This window comes from Mustelus asterias, chromosome 22 (assembly GCF_964213995.1).
Source record: "Mustelus asterias chromosome 22, sMusAst1.hap1.1, whole genome shotgun sequence".
Lineage (NCBI taxonomy): Eukaryota > Metazoa > Chordata > Chondrichthyes > Carcharhiniformes > Triakidae > Mustelus > Mustelus asterias.
Genome location: NC_135822.1, coordinates 26744046 through 26768745, shown reverse-complemented (window position 1 = coordinate 26768745; position 24700 = coordinate 26744046). Strand labels below are relative to the sequence as shown.

The 24700-nt window shown below is 47.8% G+C and overlaps 1 protein-coding gene across 1 annotated transcript in view; it reads left to right on the top strand.

Annotated features, from left to right (window-relative positions):
- The window catches only part of LOC144509969 (uncharacterized), a 322555-nt gene that overhangs the window by 170793 nt on the left and 127062 nt on the right, over positions 1 to 24700 (top strand). The window contains exon 2 of the mRNA XM_078239033.1: positions 6737 to 6894. Within this exon, the coding sequence (XP_078095159.1) occupies positions 6737 to 6894 (158 nt within the window). The remainder of the gene's footprint in view (positions 1 to 6736; positions 6895 to 24700) is intronic.

Genomic DNA, 24700 nt, shown 5'->3' with positions numbered 1-24700 from the left:
TCCGCAAATTCATTCAGTTCTCATAAGATATAGGAGCAGAATTAGGCCACTCGGCCCATCGATTCTGCTTCACCATTCAGTCATGGCTGATATGATTCTCATCCCCATTCTCCTACCTTCTCCCCATAACCCTTGATCCCCTTATTAATCAAGAACCTATCGATCTCTGTCTTAAAGACATTCAATGACCTGGCCTCCACAGCCTTCCATGGCAATGAGTTCCACAGATTTACCATCCTCTGGCTGAAGAAATTCCTCCTCATCTCAATTTTAAAGGAGCGTCCCTCCACTCTGAGGTTGTGCACTCGAGGTCTAGTCTCTCCCACTAGTGGAAACATCCTCTCCATGTCCAGTCTATCCAGGCCTCTCAGTACTCTCTAAGTTTCAATTAGATCCTCCCTCATCCTTCTAAACTCCCATCGAGTACAGACCCAGAGTCCTCAACCGCTCCTCATATGACAAACCCTTAATTCCTGGCATCATTCTTGTGAGCCTCCTCTGGACCCCCTCCAAGGCCACCACATCCTTCCTTAGATATGGGGCCCAAAACTGCTCACAATATTCCAAAGGGGGCCTGACCAGAACCTTATACAGCCTCAGCAGTACATCCCTGCTCTTGTATTCTAGCCCTCTTGACATGAATGCTACGAGGAAGTGTTTATCTACTCATTAAATGTGTTTTTCTCCTGTGACTGGGGTGCGGTTTCATCAGCACTGCTCACACCCTGGCCTCGATGTTCGGTCGCTCATTCCGATCTGTCCGTCCCTTCGGGAATGTTGTTTTGAATGGTTTGCAAGGCCATCTGGGAAGATGTTAAGAGTCATGGAGGGGAATTTTCCTGTCCCGCTCACCACGGGAATTGTAGTGGGCAGGGGCCTGGACCATGGAAAGTCCGTCGACCTCAGGTGGGAATTTCCGGTTTTGGGGCGAGCGCCGCCGAAAATTCCACCTGTGGAATCATAGAATCCCAACAGTGCAAGAAGGGGTCATTGGCCCATCGAGTCTGCACCAGAGTATATTACCCAGGCCCTCTTTGCTGCCCTATCCGCATAACCCCACACATTTACCATGGCTAATCTATCTAACCTACACATCTTGGGACACTAGAGTCAATTTAGCATGGTCAATCCACCTAACCCGCACATCTTTGGACTGTGGGAGGAAACCGGAGCACCCGGAGGAAACCCACGCAGACACGGGGAGAATGTGCAAACTCCACACAGACAGTGATCCGAGGCCGGAATCGAACCCAGGTCCCTGGCGCTCTAGAGGCAGAAGTGCTAACCACTGTGCCACCATGCCACTGTGCCGTACCATCAACCACCGACTGCGCAGAATCGCACAGAGGCTTGATAACCCATGACTTTCACCACAAAGGATTACCTCGGACATAGGGCACAGGAACAGGCCATTCAGCCCAACCAGTCAATGCGGGCATTTATTTTCCACTCAAGTCTCCTCCCATCTGTCTTCATCTAAATCGATCACCGTAACCCATCCTTCCCTCTGCCTTATCCAATTGGCTAGCTGCCCCTTAATTTGTGTGATTCACTTCAACCATTCCCTGTTGTAATAAACCCCACATTCTCTTTACTCTCTGGGTAAAAGGCGTTTCTTCTGAATTCCTGACTGGATTTCTTGGTGACTATCGTTTAGTGACGGTCTCTCGTTCTGCTCTTTCCCATGAGAGGAACATCCTCTCTCTATCCATTCCACCAAAACCTTTCAGAATTTTAAAGACCTTTATAAGGTCACCACTCCGCCTTCTTCTCTCAAGAGAAAAGAGCCCTCAGCCCCTCAATCCGTTTCTGATCTGGATACGCAAACATTTCTGGTATCATCCTCGTAAATCTTCACTGCACCCTCTCCAGTGCCTTCATATCCTTTTTGTAATGTGGCACCTTGCACTGTACACAGCACTGACCTGCAAGTGACCAGACTTTATTGAAGTAACTTCCCTTATGTTACCATGGTGTGATTTGAACTGTCAGTCTCTCGGGTTAGATGGATTGGCTGTGCTAAGTTGTCCCTTAGTGTCCCAAGATGTGTAGGTTAGATGGATTAGCCATGGTGAATGTATAGGGTTATGAGGATAGGGTGGGAGAAAGGGCCTGGGTAAGATACTCTGCCAGAAAGAGTCGGTGCAGACTCAATGGGTCGACTGGCCTCCTTCTGCAGAGTAGGGATTCCATGATTCTAATCTCAGACTGTAGGCCATTATCTATAAAATCCCTACAGTACAGAAGGAGGCCATTTGGCCCATCGAGTCTGCACCAAACACAATTCCACCCAGGCCCTATTCCCGTAATGCCACATATTTATCCTGCTAATCCCCTGACACTAAGGGGCAATTTAGCATGGCCAATCAACTTAACCCGCACATCTTTGGACTGTGGGAGGAAACCGGAGCACCCGGAGGAAACCCACGCAGACACAGGGAAAACGTGCAAACTCCACACAGGTCACTGGAGGCTGGAATTGAACCCGGGTCCCTGGCGGTGTGAGGTAGCAGTGCCAACCACTGTGCCACCGCGCCACCCTTCATTACATTCCTGTAGGTCAACCATTCTCCATCTGTGTATTGTGAAAGTGAATGTCAGAGGATGTTTCCATAGCTGAGCCTCACCCTGTGTCTACCCGATGTCCACTGGTCAGTGGACGCAAAGATACAAACACCAGCAGGAGTCGAGTAGGAGTGAGACCCGCCCTAGCTGAATATCCCTCAGACACAGAGACGCAGAAGCAGTTGTATCGAAACCATAGTCAAGGTTTGGATCAGCTGGGCCAGTACAAAGTCAGGATTGAGCTGAGGATCCTTCAATTTGGTGTTCTTGGCAAGTTGGAAGAAATTTAGGGAAGTATTTTGATAATATTGATTAAAAACAGGCCATTTTTGCATGTGAAACAGTTTCCACTGATGCACTTTCAACACCAAAAACAACTTGCATTTATATAGCATCTTTAACAGCGAACCATCCCAAGATGCCTCACAGGAACATTATGAAACAAAATTTGACACAAGCCTTACAGGAAGATATTAGAACAAGTGGCCAAAAAGCACGGCCAAAGTGCGAGGTTTTAAGGAGCATCTTGAAGAGGAGAGTCAGGTAGAAAGACGGAGACTTTTTAAAAATTCATTTGTGGGACATGGGCGTCGTCAGCTGGCTAGCATTTATTGCCCATCCCCAGAGACTTTGGCAGAGGGAGTTCCTGAGTTTAGGGTCTCTGGCAGCTGGATGTTTGACTGCCAATGGCAGAGTGATGAAAATTGGGTAGGGGGTGGGGGGAGGAGGGGGGAGGGGGAGGTGCGCAAAAGGCCAGAACTGGAGGAGCCCTGAGATCTCGGAGGATTGTAGGGTGAGGGGGAGGTTACAGCGACAGAGAGGAACAAGGACATGGAGAGATTCGAGTGATGAAAAATTTAATCTTGAAGTGTTGCCTGATCAGGAGCTAATGTAGCTCAGTGCTGTGTCCATTCGTCTGTTTGAAGAGATGAGGGGACGGCGCTGACACGAGTTTTAAAATGGTTTTCTTTTATTGAAAAGAAATCAAAGAATTAACATGACAGAATCCAAAAAGCGAACTTGAAGACTTACTTCTCGGCCAGGCCCCAGGCCCTCTACAAAAAAACACATGTACTGAAATGAGTGGAATTTAAGAACTGAACTGAACTTACTATAAAATCAAAATATATTTCAACCCTTATCTCGTTATTGGAAGTGTTTTTCGCATGCTGTCTCCATCTGAAAAAAAACAATCCTTGCAGCTGCTGTTACGGGAAAATGTTGTTTGCCTGCATTGTGTACCCTTCAGGAATGCAGTCAATTTTTAGCTAACCCATCATGCCTTCTGATTCTACACGTAGTCAAGCTAGCTACAACTGTTCAGCTCAGCAGCTTAACCCCGACAGTCTACCATTTAAATGTAATTGTGGATGGACAGAAATATCTTAAAATGAAGTCTTTGCATAGACTGAAGCACAGTAAGAAGTCTCACAACACCAGGTTAAAGTCCAACAGGTTTATTTGGTAGCAAATACCATAAGCTTTCGGAGCGCTGTCCCTTCGTCAGATGGAGTGAAAATCTGTTCTCCAACAGTGCACAGAGACACAGAAATCAAGTTACAGAATTTGCATTCTAAATTGAGCATATTCTAATTAGTATTCTGTAACTTGATTTCTGTATCTCTGTGCACTGTTGGAGAACAGATTTTCACTCCATCTGACGAAGGGGCAGTGCTCCGAAAGCTTATGGTATTTGCTACCAAATAAACCTGATGGACTTTAACCTGGTGTTGTGAGACTTCTTACTGTGCTTACCCCAGTCCAACGCCGGCATCTCCACATCTAGACTGAAGCAAACAGGGCGAAGCAGACACAGGATCCCTCACTCAGCCAAATGCAGGTACTGGTTAAACACCTCCTGATGCGAGTTAGGACGTAAGCAATAGTGTTTTTGGGCTGGCAAGAGGGGCAAAGTAACTTGCGAATAGAAAATTGCAACCCAACATTAGAAAGTAATTAATTCATGGAATGAATTATTGGTTGGGTTGCTTTGTTTTGATGTCAGATTTATAAGTACTGCTCCTTCAGCCCCAAGGCATGAAAGAAAATATCTATTAATTTGAGTTTTTGCAGCAGCTTTCCACCTACTGTGTCTTTGACATGTTCTAAGTGCCTGGAGTTTTCATATGATCCAGACCCACAAACGCCTCTACTCAACGTGCTAAACTTCAGGTTATATTTCAGCTGGTGATTGTAGTTCCGCCGGATAGTCAGAGCTGCCCCACATTCAGCTGGACTTGGCTCTCCTGTAACTTCATTGCAGTGTTAATGTAAGCCTACTCAGGACACTAATAAATAAACTTTACTTTATTTTATGCGTTGATAGTACGATCAAACAGGTTGAGTGTCAACCCGCAAAACCCTTTAAACATACCAATGGCTGGCGGTAAGAGAGGGAGAGACTCCTGGTCAGCTATGTTTGATGCGGAGTGGCCCCTCTCAAGCTATAAAGCCTCTGATGAAGACTAGTGACCTGTTCTAGGAATACCCAACCAAGGAAACAACCAAAAGTCTGCCTAGGTGCGGGAAGAGAATTGGATTTGACCACCAAGGTGGAGGCGAGGACCTTCACATCCAAGCACGTGTGGGCCCTCAGGCCTTGTCTGAGAACCTGCCAACCTGAAGCTTTGGGCAGTTCCACTCTCTCCTTTTTATCCATCAGATAAAATTAAATGATGCACATTTGGAGAAGAATGGGACCACTTAAAGGTGTTTTGCTCTTAACCGAGCAATTGAATTCTTGTCTCAGGCCTAAGGTTGCGGTTTTGAGATGCAGCCCAGAAATTCAGACTCGAGGCTATCACACTGTGATGAGATGTTATAGAATCCCTTCAGTGCAGGAGGAGGCCATTCGGTCCATTGAGTCTACACCGACCACAATCCCACCCAGGCCTTATTTTCATAACCCCACATATTTACCCTGCTAATCCCCTGACACTAGAGTCAATTTAGTATCGCCAATCCACCTAACTCACACATTTTCTGGACAGCGGGAGGAAACCGGAGCACCCGGAGGAAACCCATGCAGACACGGGGAGAATGTGCAAACTCCACACAGATTGTGACCCGAGGCCGGGAATTGAACCCGGGTCCCTGGCGCTGCGAGGCAGCAGTGCTAACCACTGTGCCACCGTGCTGCCCCTGTTACATTGAATGTTACATTGAAGTCATCTCTACCCCCTTTGGAGGATGCCAAAAAGGCCCCCAGGGACTTTGAAGAGGAGGCGGGCAGTTCTCCAGTTGATGTCCCTCAATTAACATCACTCAAATAAATCAATGCCTGGTCATTTATCTCATTTCCAGTTGTGCGACTGTGCTGTCTGCTGTGTTTTCCTCATTGCAACAAGGCCCACATTTCAATCACTTTTGATTTGATTTATTTTCATCACATGTATTTGGGATGCAGTGAAAAGTATTGTTTCTATATGGACAAAACATACTGTTCATAGAGCACATAGGGGAGAAGGAAAGGAGAGAGTGCAGAACGTGGTGTCACAGTCATAGCTAGGGTGTAGAGAAAGATCAACTTAATATAAGGTAGGTCCATTCAAAAGGCTACAGAGAAGAAGCTGTTCTTGAGTCGGTTGGTACGTGACCTCAGACTTTTCTATCTTTTTCCCGATGGAAGAAGGTGGAAGAGAAAATGTCCGGGGTGCATGAGGTTCTTGACTATGCTGGCTGCTTTTCCGAGGCAGTGGGAAGTGTAGACAGAGTCAATGGATGGGAGGCTGGTCTGCGTGATGGACTGGGCTTCGTTTACAACCCTTTGTAGTTTCTTGCGTCCTTGGACAGAGCAGGAGCCATACCAAGCTGTGATACACCTGGAAAGGATACTTTCTACGGTGGATCCTTAGATATTGGTGAGAGTCATAGCGGACATGCCGAATTTCCTTAGCCTCCTGAGAAAGCAGAGGCATTGGTGGGCTTTCTTAACTATAGCGGCAGCACGGAGGGACCAGGACAGATTGTTGGCGATCTGGACACCTAAAAAACGTGAAGCTCTCGACCATTTCCACTTCGTCCCCGTTGATGTAGACAGGGGCATGTTCTACACTATGCTTACTGAAGTCAATGACAAGCTCCTTTGTTTTACTGACGTGTTTACATAAAGTGTTATGAGTGAGGGGTTTAATGGCGTTATTAGTGACCAATGTTTGCTTTCTTTCCCCAGCTGTACAGTCTCTGGATACCTTAAATGACCAGATCACATATTTCATCACCAACAAGCCAGTGATGGCAGACAGACCAAGCGATGACTCACTGCCTGAGGAGCAGGACACACTGAAGAAATCATTAAACTTAATGAGACACTTGCTCTTGGATGTACAGGTATGGAACAATTATTTTTTTATTGCCCTTTATCCCCTGGCTGCTTGCAATTGAGACAAAAAATCTGAGGGAGATGTTAAGGAACAACGAGGGTAATAGAAACAGGTCCAATCACTGCAGTGTAGCTCATAGCAAAGCAGATAGAATAATGAAGTGATGAAGTCATTGCTGGTAGATTATTACCTGTACCATCTTCTGCTGAGATTCTACACTTCTCTGGCCAGATGGACCTCCAGTATCACTTTCAGTCCTGATCAGAGGTAGACATTGTGGGTGGGATTTTCCAGCTGCGCTCACCCCAAGACTGGAAAATCTTGCCCGAGGTCAATGAACCTTTGCATGATCCGTGTCTCGGCCGCCTCAAATGGCTGAAGAATCTGAATTAGTACTTTGAGAAACTTATAAATGTATTGATCAGTACAGGATTATGGCTTGATCCAGCAAAAAATGTTTCAAAAAACTTCCTTCAGAGAATAGTGAAAGAATAGATGAGAACTGAGGTGCGGAGAAATTTCTTCACCCAGAGGGTGGTGAATGTGTGGAATTCACTACCACAGAATGCAGTTGAGGCCAAAACGTTGTCTGATTTCAAGAAGAAATTAGATATAGCTCTTGGGGCTAAAGGGATCAAGGGATACGAAGGGAAGGGGGGAATCAGGATATTGAATTCGATGATCGGCTATGATCGAAATGAATGGTGGAGCAGGCTCGAAGGGCCGAATGGCCTTCTCCTGCTTCTAGTTTCTATGGTTTTATGGTTCTACAATTCCCGTAGTGGGCGGTTGGGAAATTTGTGCCCTCAGAGTCACAATACCAATCCCTCAATGTTGGAGGGACCAAGTAATGAGGAAACTCTGGACAAAGGCGGGGGGGGGGGGGGGGGGGGGGGAGAGGGGGGGCAGGCGAGGGGGCGGGGCGGTGCTCAAGAAAGTAAAGACTGTAGGATCAGCAAATCTGGGAGACTGTTTCAAGGTGGCCCATGGAGATAAATCAAGAAGAATATCGATTCAAATTAACATATTCAGCTCTTCTTGGAAATAATAATTGGCTTATGGGATGGACTTCTGGGTGGGATGGTCGATGTGAAAATTATAAATTTGTTTTTGGAAGGATCTGGATGCTATGACCTGAGGCAATGTCCAACATGTACGAGTGTGCCTAAGTACCGTGAGGTAGAATTTGGGGCTGAATTTTGTTTTCAGGGCCTCAGACTGGCCTGGAACTTCACTTTGGCGTCTCCTGGGACCCAGGGTTGCATTAATTGGCTGCCACGGGGCAGATGTCAAATCCCCAGCTAGGAGCTGCTGGCCAATCAGAGGGCCAGTAGCTCAGCAGACCCAACAGCGCCACTGGGAGTGTTGGTCAGGACAGGGACTGCGCCTCAAAGAAGAGAACGCCATGGATGGAAGGCCCCCTCACAACCAGGTGAGTGGTGTCTGAGGGTGCACAGCGAGTCAGACAGGGCCCTGTCAAGGTGGGTTGATGAGGGCATGAGGCACCAGTGCCACTGTGGGCATGGTCCGGAGTGCCCAAGTGGAAGTCCCCCTCCCGTGAGCTGTCTGAAAGGCGGCAAGATTAATGTAGCGGTTTTCTCACGCAGTGGAGAGTTAGCTGCCGCTGCTAAAATGTCAGTGCCAACAGGAAGTTGTCCTTAATTGGACACTTCAGCGGTCCAATTGGCCGCTATTTGCCATCTCCTCCGGGGCTGGGAAGATGGCATGGTGGTGGGAAGACAACCCCACTTTACCATTTTACAGACTCCTACACCTCCCTGCCTGTTCCAGAGTGCGGGTAAAATCCAGCTGGTGCTTTTTCCTTCATTCGTGGGACATGGGCATTGCTGGCTAGGCCAGCATTTATTGCCCATCCCTAGTTGCCCTTGAGAAGGTGGTGGTGAGCTGCCTTCTTGAATCGTTATAGTCCACGTGCTGTGGGTTGACCCACAATGCCGTTAGGGAGGGAATTCCAGGATTTTGACCCAGCGACTGCGAAGGAACGGCGATATATTTACAAATCAGGATGTGAGTGGCTTGGAGGGGAACTTGCAGGTGGTGGTGTTCCCATGTATTTGCAGCTCTAGTCCTTCTAGATGGAAGTGGTCGTGGGTTTGGAAGGTGCTGTCTAAGGATCTTTGGTGAATTGCTGCAGTGCATCTTGTAGATAGTCCACACTGCCGATACTGAGCGTCGGTGGTGGAGGGAGTGGATGTTTGTGGAAGGGGAAGTGGGCTGCCTTGTCCTGGATGGTGTTGAGTTTCTTGAGTGTTGGGAGCTGCACCCATCCAGGCAAGTGGATATTCCATCACACTCCTGACTTGTGCCTTGCAGATGGTGGACAGGCTTTAGGGAATCAGGAGGTGAGTTACTCGCCGCAGTATTCCTAGCCTTGACCTACTCTTGTAGCCGCTGTGTTTATGTGGCCATAAGACCATAAAGTATAGGAGCAGAATTAGGCCATTCGGCCCATCAAGTCTGCTCCACCATTCGATCATGGCTGATAAGTTTTTCATCCCCATTCTCCCGCCTTTACCCCATAATCTTTGATCCCCTCAAGACCCTATCTATCTCTGTCTTAAATACACGCAGTGACCTGGCCTCCACAGCCTTCTGTGGCAATGAGTTCCACAGATTCACCACCCTCCAGCTGAATAAATTACATCTCATCTCGGTCCTAAAGGATCTGAGGCTGTGCCCTCGGGTCCTAGTCTCTCCTACTAGTGGGAACATCTTCCCCACGTCCACTCTATCCAGGCCTTTCAGTATTCTGTAAGTTTCAATGAGATCCCCCCTCATCCTTCTGAACTCCATTGGGTACAGACCCAGAGTCCTCAAACGCTCCTCATACGTCAAGCCTTTCATTTGGGCATCACCGAAGGTGACCCCTGTGGCGTGAGTTTCTGTTCAATGGTACCCCCAAGGATGTTGACAGTGTATATCCCCGTTGGCAAGCTATGCCACTCCCTGCCATCCGTGCCCTAAGGAAGGCATCGAAATGTCATCAAACGCATCCTATGTTGCCTAACCTTGAGGACAAATGCAATTTCTGTCTTCATAGAGCAGCCAGCACTGCTCTTAATGCCCATTGACGTGAGGTTCTGAAGCTGATTGGGTTTCTTCTACAGCAGGGCACAGTTGGCCACATTGTGTGTGTCATTACCCGATATTTGAGAGTGTGTAAGAAGTTCAGAACAGATCGAAAGCAGAGAAAAATGCTTCCGCATCAATAAAACAAAAGGCTGAATTGCATCAGCCAGCGATATGAATCATTTAGCTGGCCAGGGCAGGCCAGAAACATTGCTTCAATTCATTTTTTCTTAACTTGACCTTCATGGCGAACACTTTGGAGAATATATTTAATCAATGCAGGAGGAGAATTTGAAAGAAAAACTTCATTTTTCTTTCGCCAGCAACCTACAGATGGCAAATGTGCAGATCGAGATTTATACCCCCAAATACAACCGTGAAACTTCATCCATCAGCTTAGTTTGTTTCACGTTAGATGCTGGGATGGGGTAGAGGAACCCTCTTTATCGGTCTTAGCAGGTTGAGAGAGAGTACAAAGTCAGCTTAATGGCCACACTCCTGACCATAGCTTCTCGAGCGTGTCACCGAGGCAAATGCTCCAGTGCGGTGCTGAGGACCTACTCCATTGTCCTGGGTACCTTCTTTTTTTTTTATACTTTTCCAATTCAATCAAATCAAATCCAATTCAGAGTCTCAACAAGTTGAGACATTTCCGATCCAGGCTGACAAGACAGGGCGAGCGACCAAATCACCCTGTCCTGGGCCTGATCTACATGAGCCAAGTTGATTGGAGGAGCAAAGCAACACCTCCTCCAAGACTTGAGCTCATTTGCATCTTAGCCAAAAGGCCGGGATGCCGCTTTTAAAAATTGCTTCATATGAAACATATGAAGCTTCAATGTAACCCAATGACCTCAAACAAGTGCAGCATCCAATCCATACTACACTTGATCTTAGCCAAAAGGTTCTTTCAAATTAGGCATTGAACTGTCAGGCGGAGGTTGTGATAGGATGAAATGTATCTTTAAGGGGGCGTATCTTAAACAAACCACTGTCAATTATTGACAGGATGTGATGTATTGGCTCCATGACCTGGAGTCAGAGAATGTAGAACAGTACAGCACAGGAACAGGCCCTTCGGCCCACAATATTGTGCCGAACATAACACCAAATTAAACTAATCCCTTCTGCCTACCCTCGGTCCATAGCCCTCCATCCCTTGCATAACAGAACATCACACAGCAAACAGCAGCCTAGGGATCAAGCTGTACCATACTTAGTCTCCCAGTGAACTTTATCTGTCGATAGTCCTGTGTTCAAATAAATGTGTGTGATTAATAGGGTTACATGGAAAAAAAGAAGATTGTAACAGAGGGTATTCAAAGATTCGAAGAAAAGTTTATCAGTGTCACAAGTAGGCTGACATTAACACTGCGATGCAGTTACTGTGAAAATCCCCTAGTCGCCACACTCCGGCGCCTGTTCGGGTACACTGAGGGAGAACTTAGCACGGCCAATGCACCTAACCAGCACGTCTTTCAGTCTGTGGGCACCCGGAGGAAACCCACGCAGACACGGGGAGAACGTGCAGACTCCACACATACAGTGACCCAAGCCGGGAATCAAACTCGGGTCCCTGACGCTGTGAGACAGCAGTGCTAACCCACTGTGCCACCGTGCTGCCCAAAAAGAGATGGGGAGCTCTCCTCATATGTTCTGGGCAACATTTAAGCCTCAACTAACACCCTTAAATGTAGATTATCTGGTTGTTCATCTCATTGGGATAGGAATCGGATTTCGTCTTCAACAAACCAATAGCTGCTCGATTTGAAAATAATTCATTGAATCACTTTTGGATATGGTAATGATGTGAAGTTTACAAATGCAAGATATTTCACCCTAAAAGGTCATGGTGCATGTACCAACCGTTTCCCAGAATTAACATGGAAGGGCTGTTGTGATGAAGGAGCCCGTATAATTAACCCGTTTATCTTTGTAGGTATATAACAACCTGCATCAAGGTTCAGAAGAATTTATGATGATAGTGACTGGTATCCCAGGCTGGGAAATCCCAGAATGAATCACACACACGGAATTGTACGGGGAGGCAATGGCCTAGTGGCATTATCGCTAGACTATTGATCCAGGAAACACAGCTAATGTTTTGGGGACCCGGGTTCGAATCCTGCAGATGGTGGAATTTGAATTCAATTTTAAAAATCTCTGGAATCTACTGATGACCATGAAACCATTATCGATCGTCGGAAAAACCCATCTGGTTCACTAATGTCCTTTAGGGAAGGAAATCTGCTGTTCTTTCCCAGTCTGGCCTACATGTGACTCCAGAGCCACAGCAATGTGGTTGACTCTCAACTAGGGATGGGCAATAAATGCTGGCCAGCCAGCGATGCCCATGTCCCACGATTGAATGAAAAAAAATTGCTTTGACCTGTTGTGTGGAAAAACATTATAACTACCTTGTACATGCCACAGTCCCACAAATAATTAATGAGATGAAAGAACTTATTTGTCATTTATATTAATGATTTGATGAGAATATAGGAGGCATGGTTAGTAAATTTGCAGATGACACCAAGATTGGTGGCTGAGTGGACAGTGAAGAAGGTTATCTCGGATTGCAACGGGATCTTGATCAATTGGCCAGTGGGCTGACAAATGGCAGATGGAGTTTAATTTAGATAATTGCGAGGTGATGTATTTTGGTGGATTGAACCAGGGCAGGACTTACTCAGTTAATGGTAGGGCGCTGGGGAGAATTATAGAACAAAGAGATCTAGGGGTACATGTTCATAGCTCCTTGAAAGTGGAGTCACAAGTGGACGGAGTGGTGAAGAAGGCATTCGGCATGCTTGGTTTCATTGGTCAGAACACTGAATACAGGAGTTGGGACATTTTGTTGAAGTTGTACAAGACATTGGTAAGGCCACACTTGGAATACTGTGTGCAATTCTGGTCACCCTATTATAGAAAGGATGTTATTAAACTAGAAAGAGTGCAGAAGAGATTTACTAGGATGCTACCGGGACTTGATGGCTTGAGTTATAAGGAGAAGCTGGATAGACGGGACTTTTTTTCTCTGGAGTGTAGGAGGCAGAGGGGATGATCTTATAGAGGTCTATAAAATAATGAGGGGCACAGTTCAGCTAGATAATCAATATCTTTTCCCAAAGATAGGGGGGTCTAAAACTAGAGGGCATAGGTTTAAAGTGAGAGGGGAGAGATACAAAAGGGTCCAGAGGGGCAATTCTTTCACACACAGGGTACTGAGTGTCTGGAACGAGCTGCCAGAGGTAGTAGTAGAGGCGGGTACAATTTTGTCTTTTAAAAAGCGTTTAGACAGTTACATGGGTAAGATGGTATAGAGGGATATGGGCCAAACACGGGCAATTGGGACTAGCTTAGTGGTTTAAAAGCAAAAGGGCAGCATGGACAAGTTGGGCCGAAGGGCCTGTTTCCATGCTGTAAACCTCGATGACTCTATAACTGTGATATTGGCTGAGGGAGGAAGATTAGTCAGGACACCAGGACAACTTCCTGGTCAATGTTGAATAATGTCACAGTTGCTCTCTTGATAGAATCCCTACAGTGCAGAAGGAGGCCATTCAGCCCATCGGATCTGCACCGACTCTCCAAAAAAGCATCTCACACAGACCCAGCCCCCATCCTATCCCCATAACCCTGCTTATTTATCATGGCTAATCCCCCTAACCTACACACCTTTGGACACTAAGGGGCAATTTAGCATGGTCAATCCACCTAACCTGGACATCTTTGGACTGTAGGAGGAAACCGGAGCACCCAGAGGAGACCACACAGACACGGGGAGAATATGCAAACTTCACACAGAGAGTGACCCAAGACTAGGATTGAACCTGGGTCCCTGGCGCTGTGCGGCAGCAGTGCTAACCACTGTGCTACCGTGCCAGTTCCTGAGTTGTTTGGCTAGTTTTTGTTTAACCTGAGTCTGGCTCAGCTAACTTGACCTCAGGCCTAGATCAGAAATGGAGCCAAGGTTGAAATTGAGACCAAGAACATCGCACTTCAATCTCAGACACCCAACCTGTTTCGAAACCTTGATTGCGGATGTGTGAAGTCGCGAATTCTCAAACTACAATACCAAGACAAAGCCCTCTTGCCCATCTGGTTTGCGCATCTTTCAAAGTCATCGTTTCCTGGATGGTTTGGTTGATGACTAAACCACCCAGTGTGTTATGGGAAGCTGGAAGGTTCACCCCCTGCTCATCGCCGAGCTAACTGACTGTAAGCTTGGACATCAGTCAGTCCTCCAGTTGACTTTGAGTGAAATTATCAGCCAGTGTTCCCTGCTTCTGACGTCTCTCCTGTGCTGTGTGTGACTCCCGGTGAAATCACAATCGGGTTTCTCTGTAACACCCACCAAAGTCTCACAGATTGCCAACAAGTCCCCACTGGACTAAAAGGGACACTTGGGGCAGAATTTTCCTGTCCCACCTGCCAGGGGAATTGTAGCGGGCGAGGGGCGGGCGATGCAAAGGTCCGTTGACCTTGGGTGGGATTTTCCGGTTTTGGGACGAGAGTGACTGGGAAATCCCGTCTCTGGTGTCCTGGCCAAAGTTTCTCTTTCAGGATATAACATTTGCAATCCTCCACTGTTCCCTAATCTGAGGCAGATTGTAAAATTGTTGATGCTGATATCTCCATTCTAACCCTCTCAGCAACCGAGGATCCACCCCATTCAGACTAAGTAACTTTTCTACTTTCATCCTTTCAGCTAACTCACTTCACAGTTTTTACCCTGTCCGATTTCTCTCCTACCTTTCCCAGTGGATGTGGTCTAGAACTAGAATGGTCTAGTTTGGACGAGGGAGCGGCGAGGGCTTGGAGGGCCGAAGGGCCTGTTCCTGTGCTGTATTGTTCTTTGTTCTTTGTTTGTTCTTTGTGACATTGACTGCTTCCCCTTCTAATGAAGACAGACGCAAAGTGTTCATTTAAATCACCTCAGCATCCACAAGATGGATTTCTTTCCGGTCCCTATGCGGCCACACTGTCCTTTAACTATCTTTCTACCCTTTCACAGGATGTGGACACTGCTCGCCACATTTATTTCCCATTCCTAATTGCCCTTGAGAAGGTGGTGGTGAGCTGTCTTCTTGAGCTGCTGTAGTCCATGTGGAGTAGGTACCATAAGACCGCAAGATATGGCAGCAGAATTAGGCCATTCGGCCCATCAAGTCTGCTCCGCCATTCGATCATGGCTGATATGTTTCTCAATCCTATTCTCCCACCTTTTCCCCGTAACCTTTGATCCCCTTACCAATCAAGAACCTGTCTATCTGTCTTAAATATACTCAGTGACCCGGCCTCCACAGCCTTCTGTCGCAATGTATTCCACAGATTCACCACCCTCTGGCTGAAGAAATTCCTCCTCATCTCGGTTCTCAAGGGTTGTCCTTTTATCATGGGACTGTACCCTCGGATCCTAGTCTCTCCTACGAATGGAAACATCTACCCCAAGTTCACTCTGTCCAGGCTTTTCAGTATTGGTATGCCCACAGTGAAGTTAGGGAAAGAGTTACAGGGTTTTGACCCACTCACCTGAGGAAGGAGCAGTGCTGCGAAAGCTCATGCTACCAAATACACCTGTTGGACTTTAACCTGGTGTTGTGAGACTTCTTACTTTGACCCAATGACAGTGAAGGAACGGCGATATATTTCCAAGTCAGGATGATGAATGGCTTGGAGGGGAACTTGCAGGTGGCGGTGTTCCCATGTATCTGCTGCCCTTGTCCTTCTAGGTGGAAGTGGCCAGGGTTTGGAAGGTGCTGTCTAAGGAACCTTCGTCAGTTCCTGCAGTGCATCTTGCAGATAGTCCACACTGCTGCTACTGAGCGTCAGTGGTGGAGGGATTGAATGTTTGTGGATGTGGTGCCAATCAAGCGGGCAGCTTTGTCATGGACGCTGTCGAGTTTCTTGAGTGTTGGAGCTGCACCCATCCCAGCAAGTGGGGAGTATTCCATCACACTCCTGACTCGTGCCTTGGAGATGGTGGACAGGCTTTGGGGAGTCAGGAGGTGACCTTACAGAAGGAGGGTCATTGATGTAGTAGCTGAAGATGGTTGGGCCTAGGACACAGCCCTGAGGAACTCCTACAGTGATGTCCTGGGGCTGAGATGATTGATCTCCAACCACCACAGCCTTCTTCCAACCAGCGGAGAGCTTTCACTGTTTACAGGTTTTTAAAAGGCATTTGCTTCTCTTTCATGTTAGCCACTAATCCATTTCTCCGAAACTCTCCACATCCCTCCTTTCCTTCTCCAATTCTCCTGGGTTTTTTGGTTCAGACAGGGTTGGGGAGAGGGGGAAATGAGATGAAGACCTCGTCCACACAGCGAAAGGATTGACCTGGAGATTGCTGCCTATGAGGGCAGTGGAAGCAGAGGCAATGATTGAAGGATATAAACTTGCAAGGCTACAGGGATAGAATGGGGGAATGGGACTGACTGGATTGCTGTATAGGGGAGCTAGCATGGACTGGATGGGCTGAATGGCTGCCTTCTGTGCTATCATTGTTCTATGACCCGACCAAAATATTCATCATTTTCTGCTTCATTTTAGAATGGAAATCAGGCCACTCAGCCCGAATAAGCCCTTGCTTCCATTTCTGCTCCACTCAGGCCTCCCCCCAGCCTTCCTCCTCTAACTAAAAATAAAACCCTCTGTTTTTCTCCCTCGGATTCTTATTTAGTTTTTCCTCAAATGTAAATTTACTATTTATCTTTTCTGCTCTCTGTGGCATTGAGTTTTAGACTATTATCACCCTCTGGGTAAAAAGGTTTCTTCTGAACTCCCTAATTGGTTCCTTGATTACTATCTTATATTGATGGTTGTCTTACGTCAGTCAGGTAGCTCTGACTTTGGATGCCCTTTCTTGCGCCGCTCCCCCCCCCCTCCCCCGCCTGCAGAAACGTGTCTAATCTGTACTCAAAACACTCTCATTGGAAGACTGACATTGTTCATTTATAGTTTACACCTGTCGGTCTTTGATTCTAGTTCACCTCGGCCAGATTCCCTTTTAATTCACTGAAATTAGCCCTCCCCCAGTTGAGTATTTCCATGTTTGCCTGTCCCCTTCTCTTTCCCGTAGCCCCTGTAAACTTGATGGATATTGTGATCGCTGTTCACCAAATGCTCCCCCATCGAAGCATGCTCCACTTGCCCCGCTTGGTTCCCCAGAGCAGGATCCACCATTGCTTCCTTTGTGATTGGGCTAGAAAGCCACCGATTAGGAAAGATCTCTTGCCCACAGTTTAGGAATTGCTCCCTTTATTTGTCCTGAATGTTGTTGTTTTCCCAGTTTACATTAGGATAATTGAAGTCTCCAGTTATCAGGACACTACAACTCTTGCATCATTTTGAAACTCACTTCTCCATTTCCTCCCTATTATTTGGGACACCCAGGAGTGTAATAGCAGCTCTGTGGTTCCTTCTTTGGAATAACAGAACTTTGTCTTTGAACCCTCGAGTAAATGATCCCTTTCCGGAGCTGTACCTGTCTCTTGGATTGATACTGCTTGGCTCCCTCCTTTTTGTCATTCCCTATCTTTTCTGAAGGGGGCCAATTATCTCAGTTGGTAAGATGGCTAGACTGTGGTTCCAAACAGACTGGGAATTGAAGGTAGGCTTGGCTCCTGTCCCGTGCTTGATGTGAAGTGGTGTCCCTCGAGCTATGTAGCCAATTAGAGTGATATCCACAGTCCCTCGAGGACCATGGCTAATGACCAATCTTTCCTGACTACATTGAATAACCAGCAAGATGAAGCTGCTCTTCCTGACCGGGTTTGGGTCAGGTCTCCATTGTGGCCTCAGTATCACAATCCCAAGTGGCAGCGTGGACCCACAGGTCATCAATCCTTTTCACCACATTCTGAGCATTCCCACCAACCGACACACGCACACACACACACACACACACCCACTCACATACACCCACACACATACACACACTCACACACACACACACCCACACACACAGGCAAACACACACACACAGACAAAGACCCCCACACACACACACAGGCAAACACACACATACACACACACACACACACACACACACACACACACACACAGGCAAATACACACACTCACTCACCCACACACATACACACACACACAGACACACACACACACCCACACACAGGCAAACACACACACACCCACACAAATACTCCCACACACATACATACACTCACACACACACACATACACCCACACACATGCACATACTCACACACACACACACAGATAGGCAAACATACCCACACAGACAAACACCCACACAGACAAACACACATACACCCACACACATACACACACCCACACACATACACACACACTCACACACACACACACAGCCACACACATACACCCACACACATACACACACAGATAAACACCCACACACATATACACACACACACACAGGCAAACACACACACACACACGCACTCACACACAAACACACATGCACACAGATAAACACACACACAGACACACACACACACGCGCACTCACTCACACACACACAAACACACACACGCACATACACACACACTCACTCCTCACACACATATTCACACACATACTCACTCACTCCCTCACACACACACTCACACACACTCTCTCTCTAACCCCTTGCCCGGCCCAGTGAGGTTAAAGCCTTTGTTTAACAGAAGTTCAGACAGGGTCGAGCCAGTGCAGCCAGGCGGGATGGCAGTCTGCACTGCCACTCGGATGGACAGATAGTCCGGCTATTAGATGCCAGCACTTCCTTCCCCAGCACGAGATTCTCTGCCACCCTCAAGCATAGTAAGAAGTTTAACAACACCAGGTTAAAGTCCAACAGGTTTATTTGGTAGCAAAAGCCACACAAGCTTTCGAGGCTCTGAGCCCCTTCTTCAGGTGAGTGGGAATTCTGTTCACAAACAGAACTTATAAGACACAGACTCAATTTACATGAATAATGGTTGGAATGCGAATACTTACAACTAATCCAGTCTTTAAGAAACAAAACAATGGGAGTGGAGAGAGCATCAAGACAGGCTAAAAAGATGTGTATTGTCTCCAGACAAGACAGCCAGTGAAACTCTGCAGGTCCACGCAACTGTGGGAGTTACAAATAGTGTGACATAAATTCTGATTCTAGGATCGCATGATAAAGACTCAGGAGGAAAAAAGCAGAAATATTTATGTGAAATAGTGTGACATAAACCCAATATCCCGGTTGAGGCCGTCCTTGTGTGTGCGGAACCTGGCTATCAGTTTCTGCTCCGCGACTCTGCGCTGTCGTGTGTCGCGAAGGCCGCCTTGGAGAACGCTTACCCGAATATCAGAGGCCGAATGCCCGTGACCGCTGAAGTGCTCCCCAACAGGAAGAGAACAGTCTTGCCTGGTGATTGTCGAGCGGTGTTCATTCATCCGTTGTCGCAGCGTCTGCATAGTTTCCCCAATGTACCATGCCTCGGGACATCCTTTCTTGCAGCGTATCAGGTAGACAACGTTGGCCGAGTTGCAAGAGTATGTACCGTGTACCTGGTGGATGGTGTTCTCACGTGAGATGATGGCATCTGTGTCGATGATCCGGCACGTCTTGCAGAGGTTGCTGTGGCAGGGTTGTGTGGTGTCTTGGTCACTGTTCTCCTGAAGGCTGGGTAGTTTGCTGCGGACAATGGTCTGTTTGAGGTTGTGCGGTTGTTTGAAGGCAAGAAGTGGGGGTGTGGGGATGGCCTTGGCGAGATGTTCGTCTTCATCAATGACATGTTGAAGGCTCCGGAGGAGATGCCGTAGCTTCTCCGCTCCGGGGAAGTACTGGACAATGAAGGGTACTCTGTCCACTGTGTCCCGTGTTTGTCTTCTGAGGAGGTCGGTGCGGTTTTTCGCTGTGGCGCATTGGAACTGTTGATCAATGAGTCTAGCGCCATATCCTGTTCTTATGAGGGCATCTTTCAGCGTCTGGAGGTGTCTGTTGCGATCCTCCTCATCCGAGCAGATCCTGTGTATACGGAGGGCTTGTCCGTAGGGGATGGCTTCTTTAACGTGTTTAGGGTGGAAGCTGGAGAAGTGGAGCATCGTGAGGTTATCCGTGGGCTTGCGGTACAGTGAGGTGCTGAGGTGACCGTCCTTAATGGAGATGCGCGTGTCCAAGAATGCAACCGATTCCGGAGAGTAGTCTATGGTGAGCCTGATGGTGGGATGGAACTTGTTGATGTCATCATAGAGTTGTTTCAGTGATTGTTCACCATGAGTCCAAAGGAAGAAAATGTTATCGATGTATCTAGTGTATAGCACCGGTTGAAGGTCCCGTGCGGTGAAGAAGTCTTGTTCGAACCTGTGCATGAAGATGTTGGCATATTGAGGTGCAAATTTGGTCCCCATGGCTGTTCCGTGTGTCTGGATGAAGAACTGGTTGTTGAAGGTGAAGATATTGTGGTCCAGGATGAAGCGGATGAGATGTAAAATTGCATCTGGAAACTGGCAGTTGTTGGCGCTGAGCACTGAGGCCGTTGCAGCAATGCCATCGTCATGGGGGATGCTGGTGTAGAGTGCTGAGACATCCATTGTGACGAGGAGCGCTCCTGGTTCAACTGCTCCATGTGTGCCGAGTTTCTGTAGGAAGTCCGTCGTGTCGCGACAAAAGCTGGGGGTTCTTTGTACAATGGGTTTCAGGATGCCCTCGACATAGCCGGAGAGGTTCTCGCACAGGGTCCCATTGCCCGATACGATGGGACGGCCGGGTGTGTTTGCCTTGTGTATCTTCGGGAGGCAGTAGAGATCTCCAACGCGGGGAGTACGTGGGATGAGAGCACGGAGGGTGTTCTGAAGGTCCGGATCAAAGGTCTTGATCAGAGTGTTGAGTTGACGGGTGTGTTCTTTGGTCGGATCTGCAGGTAACTGTCTGTAGTGTTCCTCGTTGTTGAGTTGTCGGTACACTTCTTTGCAGTAATCCCTCAAGCATTCCAGTGATTGCTGCTCAGGCTGGTATTTAACTGAGAACAAAACAGCTCTCTCCACCCTCGGAGGCCTGGTGAAGTGCTGATCAAAGCCGGGCTTAATGTTTCTGTCTGCCAAAGGCTTCATTTGTCTTGTGAGCATACACAGGCAGCAGGGGAAGCCTTGTCTGTCTGGGACTAACATCCGAAAATGGTTTTCTAACCATGCGATCGCTAAACAGAAGCCAGGATGCAGGAGCCAGATGAGCAGTGTTGTTTAATGCCCCCCAGACCCCCCCCCCCACCTCCCGATCATCTCCACTTACACCGACTACAAAGCACATTCTCCGAGCGAGCGGCGTGCAGTGGGGGCATTGCTACAGCGGGAAGCAATCATTGCCAACTTCGAAGGTGCTTGACCACATTCCCAGCTGCCATGGGAAGCTAAATCCTGATTGTTTATTGAGGAATGTGGGATAGATATGGAAAGGAGAATTCTGAGGGGCGAATGTTGGAGGAACCCTCTCGGATTCTACCCCTTCTCCAGAATGACCCATCCTCCAGACTGTCGGCCCCTGGAATGATTGACGGAGAGAGAGAGAAATCAGAACCCCTTCCAAAATTTTTTTTTTTTTCCTCCTTTTGATGAATGAAGAAACATCAGGTGGAATTCTCCCATCTCGGACTAGGTTCTGCGGTGGGGGGGAGGGGGGTTGGGGGTTGGAGTGTTTCCTGCTGTAGAGACCGACAGGAACCATGCCATATCTTCCCGCCCCGACCTCATTAATTATGCTCCCTTGGGGTTAGCGCCATAATCCGCAGCGGGGAGGGATTGATTATACACGTCATCCATCATCTCTGGGCGCCATCTTGAAAAGGCGCCCAACATCACTGACCCTTTGTTGAAGAGAGAAGATGGACCTCCTGAAATAGATAGATCACCGGGAACACACCGAGGCAGGAAGATGGACCTCCTCAAAGACGCTGAAGCCGGGAGATCCAACTGATAGATGCTCCCCTCCACCCACTGCTCTGGTGTTCCAGGTTCCAGGGTCTCTGGGGGCCTCCATCCCAAACTCCGGAGGCCACCCCTGGCATTCTTCAGGCAAGTCCTGACTTCTGCACACCATGTTGTTGCAGATGTGTTCTGGACCGGCGTGTTGAATCAGGCCTATTAGCGGAATGCAAATCAGTTTCACACCAGCCACCAGCGGGTTTCCTGATCTGCCATGTTGGGAACCAGCAGAAGATCCCACGGAAATTTCCTTCTGCGTAAAACTGATTTTTGGGCCGTCCGAGTTTTTGGTATTTGGTGCTCTTGAGATTTGGTATTCTTGTGAATCTGTCCTGATGAGTGCCAGATAGAAAACTTCGACAGCATGTCTTTTTTTTTCCAGCAATACTCAAGTTCACCATGAGCGATGTTTTCCCTTTTTTTCATTTCTTTAGTTTTGTCTATTATAGAAATATTAGGATTGGTTTAAAAAAAGATTGACTGATGGCCAAGAATCAACCAGTACTGCAGTGAAGAGTCTAGCTCGCTTTTCTATTGATGCAGCAAGGCGGGGTCCTCTGCGGAGGTACGGGTGGGATGACTGATGGAGGGAGGCTGGGGCCCTGACCCCCAGCTCCACATCCCCTGTGAAATAACCCCTCAGAGGCCGGTGTCCCTTCACCAGATTCCCCTTATTTACAAACTTGATTCCACTCCTAAGCATGATTCAGGTACACAGTCAGAATCCAGAGTGTCATTGGCCCTGACACGCCTCAATGTATATACTGGTGAGGCTCCCTGATTGGGCAGGCAATCATTACCTCAATCAGGGAGCTCATACTCCAAATGCCCACCTCCTGGGCCACACTGATATCAATACACCCTGGTGATTAAAGAGCCGCCTTTAATCTATCTCCCATTTCTCCCTTCACCATGGCGTAACGGGCTTTAAACAATTGTCAGTGATTTGGGCATTGAATTTAAACAGACAGAGGGAGGGTAGTTACTTGTGACGGGGAGTTAGTTCCCTGGTCATTATTGCCAACTTCCCAAGAGCTGCCTTCAGTCCCTGACACTTTCTGGATACCCGGAAAGTATTGATGCACGCTCAGCGATTCCCTGGATGCCACAGCCTTTGATTGGGATACAAGGTTGAAACTAACTGCACTCTGCAGAGAATTCCCACCTCTAGTTCGGGATGGAAGCCGGCAGAGACCTTGGACCCAGGAACACCAGAGCAGTGGGTGGAGGGGAGATCTTCTCTACACCTCATGGAAAGGGGAGAAGAAGTGGCTCTCCCAGTGTGCTGACATCTTTCTATGGGTAAGATTCGCAGTTGGGATCAAGCACCGGCTGTGGTATTAGCGATCACATGGTCGCCAATGGACTGGCAGCCTGCACACGTTCTGAAGAAGTCAATACTCAAAGATGCTCTTCATCATGTTTTCAGCCTCTGACGGTTGTGTGAACACAACGGGGCAGCAGTCTCTGGAACCAGAACGCAAGTCATCTCGAGGTGATCATCAGTGAAATACAACACAGGCAGACCCTGTGGGGGGGAGTGGGGGGTTTATCAGTCTCCACAGACGTTAACTGCAAGTCCCGTCATCAACATGCCACAGCCTCACGCGGACCAGTTTCTGCAATGCATACGGTCGCCATGTCGAGCGAGCATTCGGATATTCCTCTTGCATCAGTGGGTGAAATATGAAACAGAGGAGATCCAAGATAAACAGTCCTTCTCCCACCTCTAACCTCCGTCCTTAAGTTTAAGTTTATGTTTATTTATCAGTGTCACAAGTAGGCTTACATTAACACCGCAATGAAGTTACTGTGAAAATCCTCTAGTCGCCACACTCCGGCGCCTGTTCGGGTACACTGAGGGAGAATTTAGCATGGCCAATGCACCTAACCAGCACGTCTTTCGTACATTGGGAGGAAACCGGAGCTCCCGGAGGAAACCCACGCAGACGCGGGGAGAATGTGCAGACTCCGCACAGACAGTGACCCAAGCCGGGAATCAAACCCGGGTCCCTGGCACTGCAAGGCAGCAGTGCTGACCACTGTGCCGCCATCTCTCCATTGTAACCTTCCTTGTGTCTGTTTTGCATGATGGTATTGTGACATGTGCCCCTGAACTTTCCTTTTTCATTCCCTCAGGCTAAAGCCTAAACACAAGTCCTTCCCCCCTCCCTGCGCCATTACGGTGACAAGTTTAAGAATATGCCCTGGTTTTATACTCGAACTCGTTCTTCTCTGGAGCGCATTCAGCCTCACACAAACTGCGGGCTTTTAAAAGGCCCAGCCTATTCCCTCATGCACTCCTTTATTCGGCGAGTCTTTTCCAATGATGCTCTCCACCAGGGATCTCAACCCAGGTTTCTGCGTTTAAACAATAGAATGACCTGTTGTTGCAGCCTTTCCCCAAACATAGCCTCGACTGGATCTGTTTGATCTCTTGTTCTCAGGTTAAATTGAATCTGTCACACTCGGTCTATTTTGTTGGCTGCCAGCATATTTCAAAGCTTTGGCCTGTCAGGATTGAAATTTACAGGGCGAGTTTGAGGATCAGCTGTTCAGTGTGATTTCTTTCAGTGTCTCAACTTCTGCCACAAAACGGGTGACCGTGCTGCTATGACGTATTTCTGGAACCTTCCTCTGTGCCCTGTTTTGACGTTAGCTACTCGTGGGAAAACAGTAGATTAAGGAATGCCATGTTAGACCATAAGACATAGGAGCAGAATTAGGCCACTCGGCCCATCGAGTCTGCTCCGCCATTCAATCTATGATATGATTCTCAT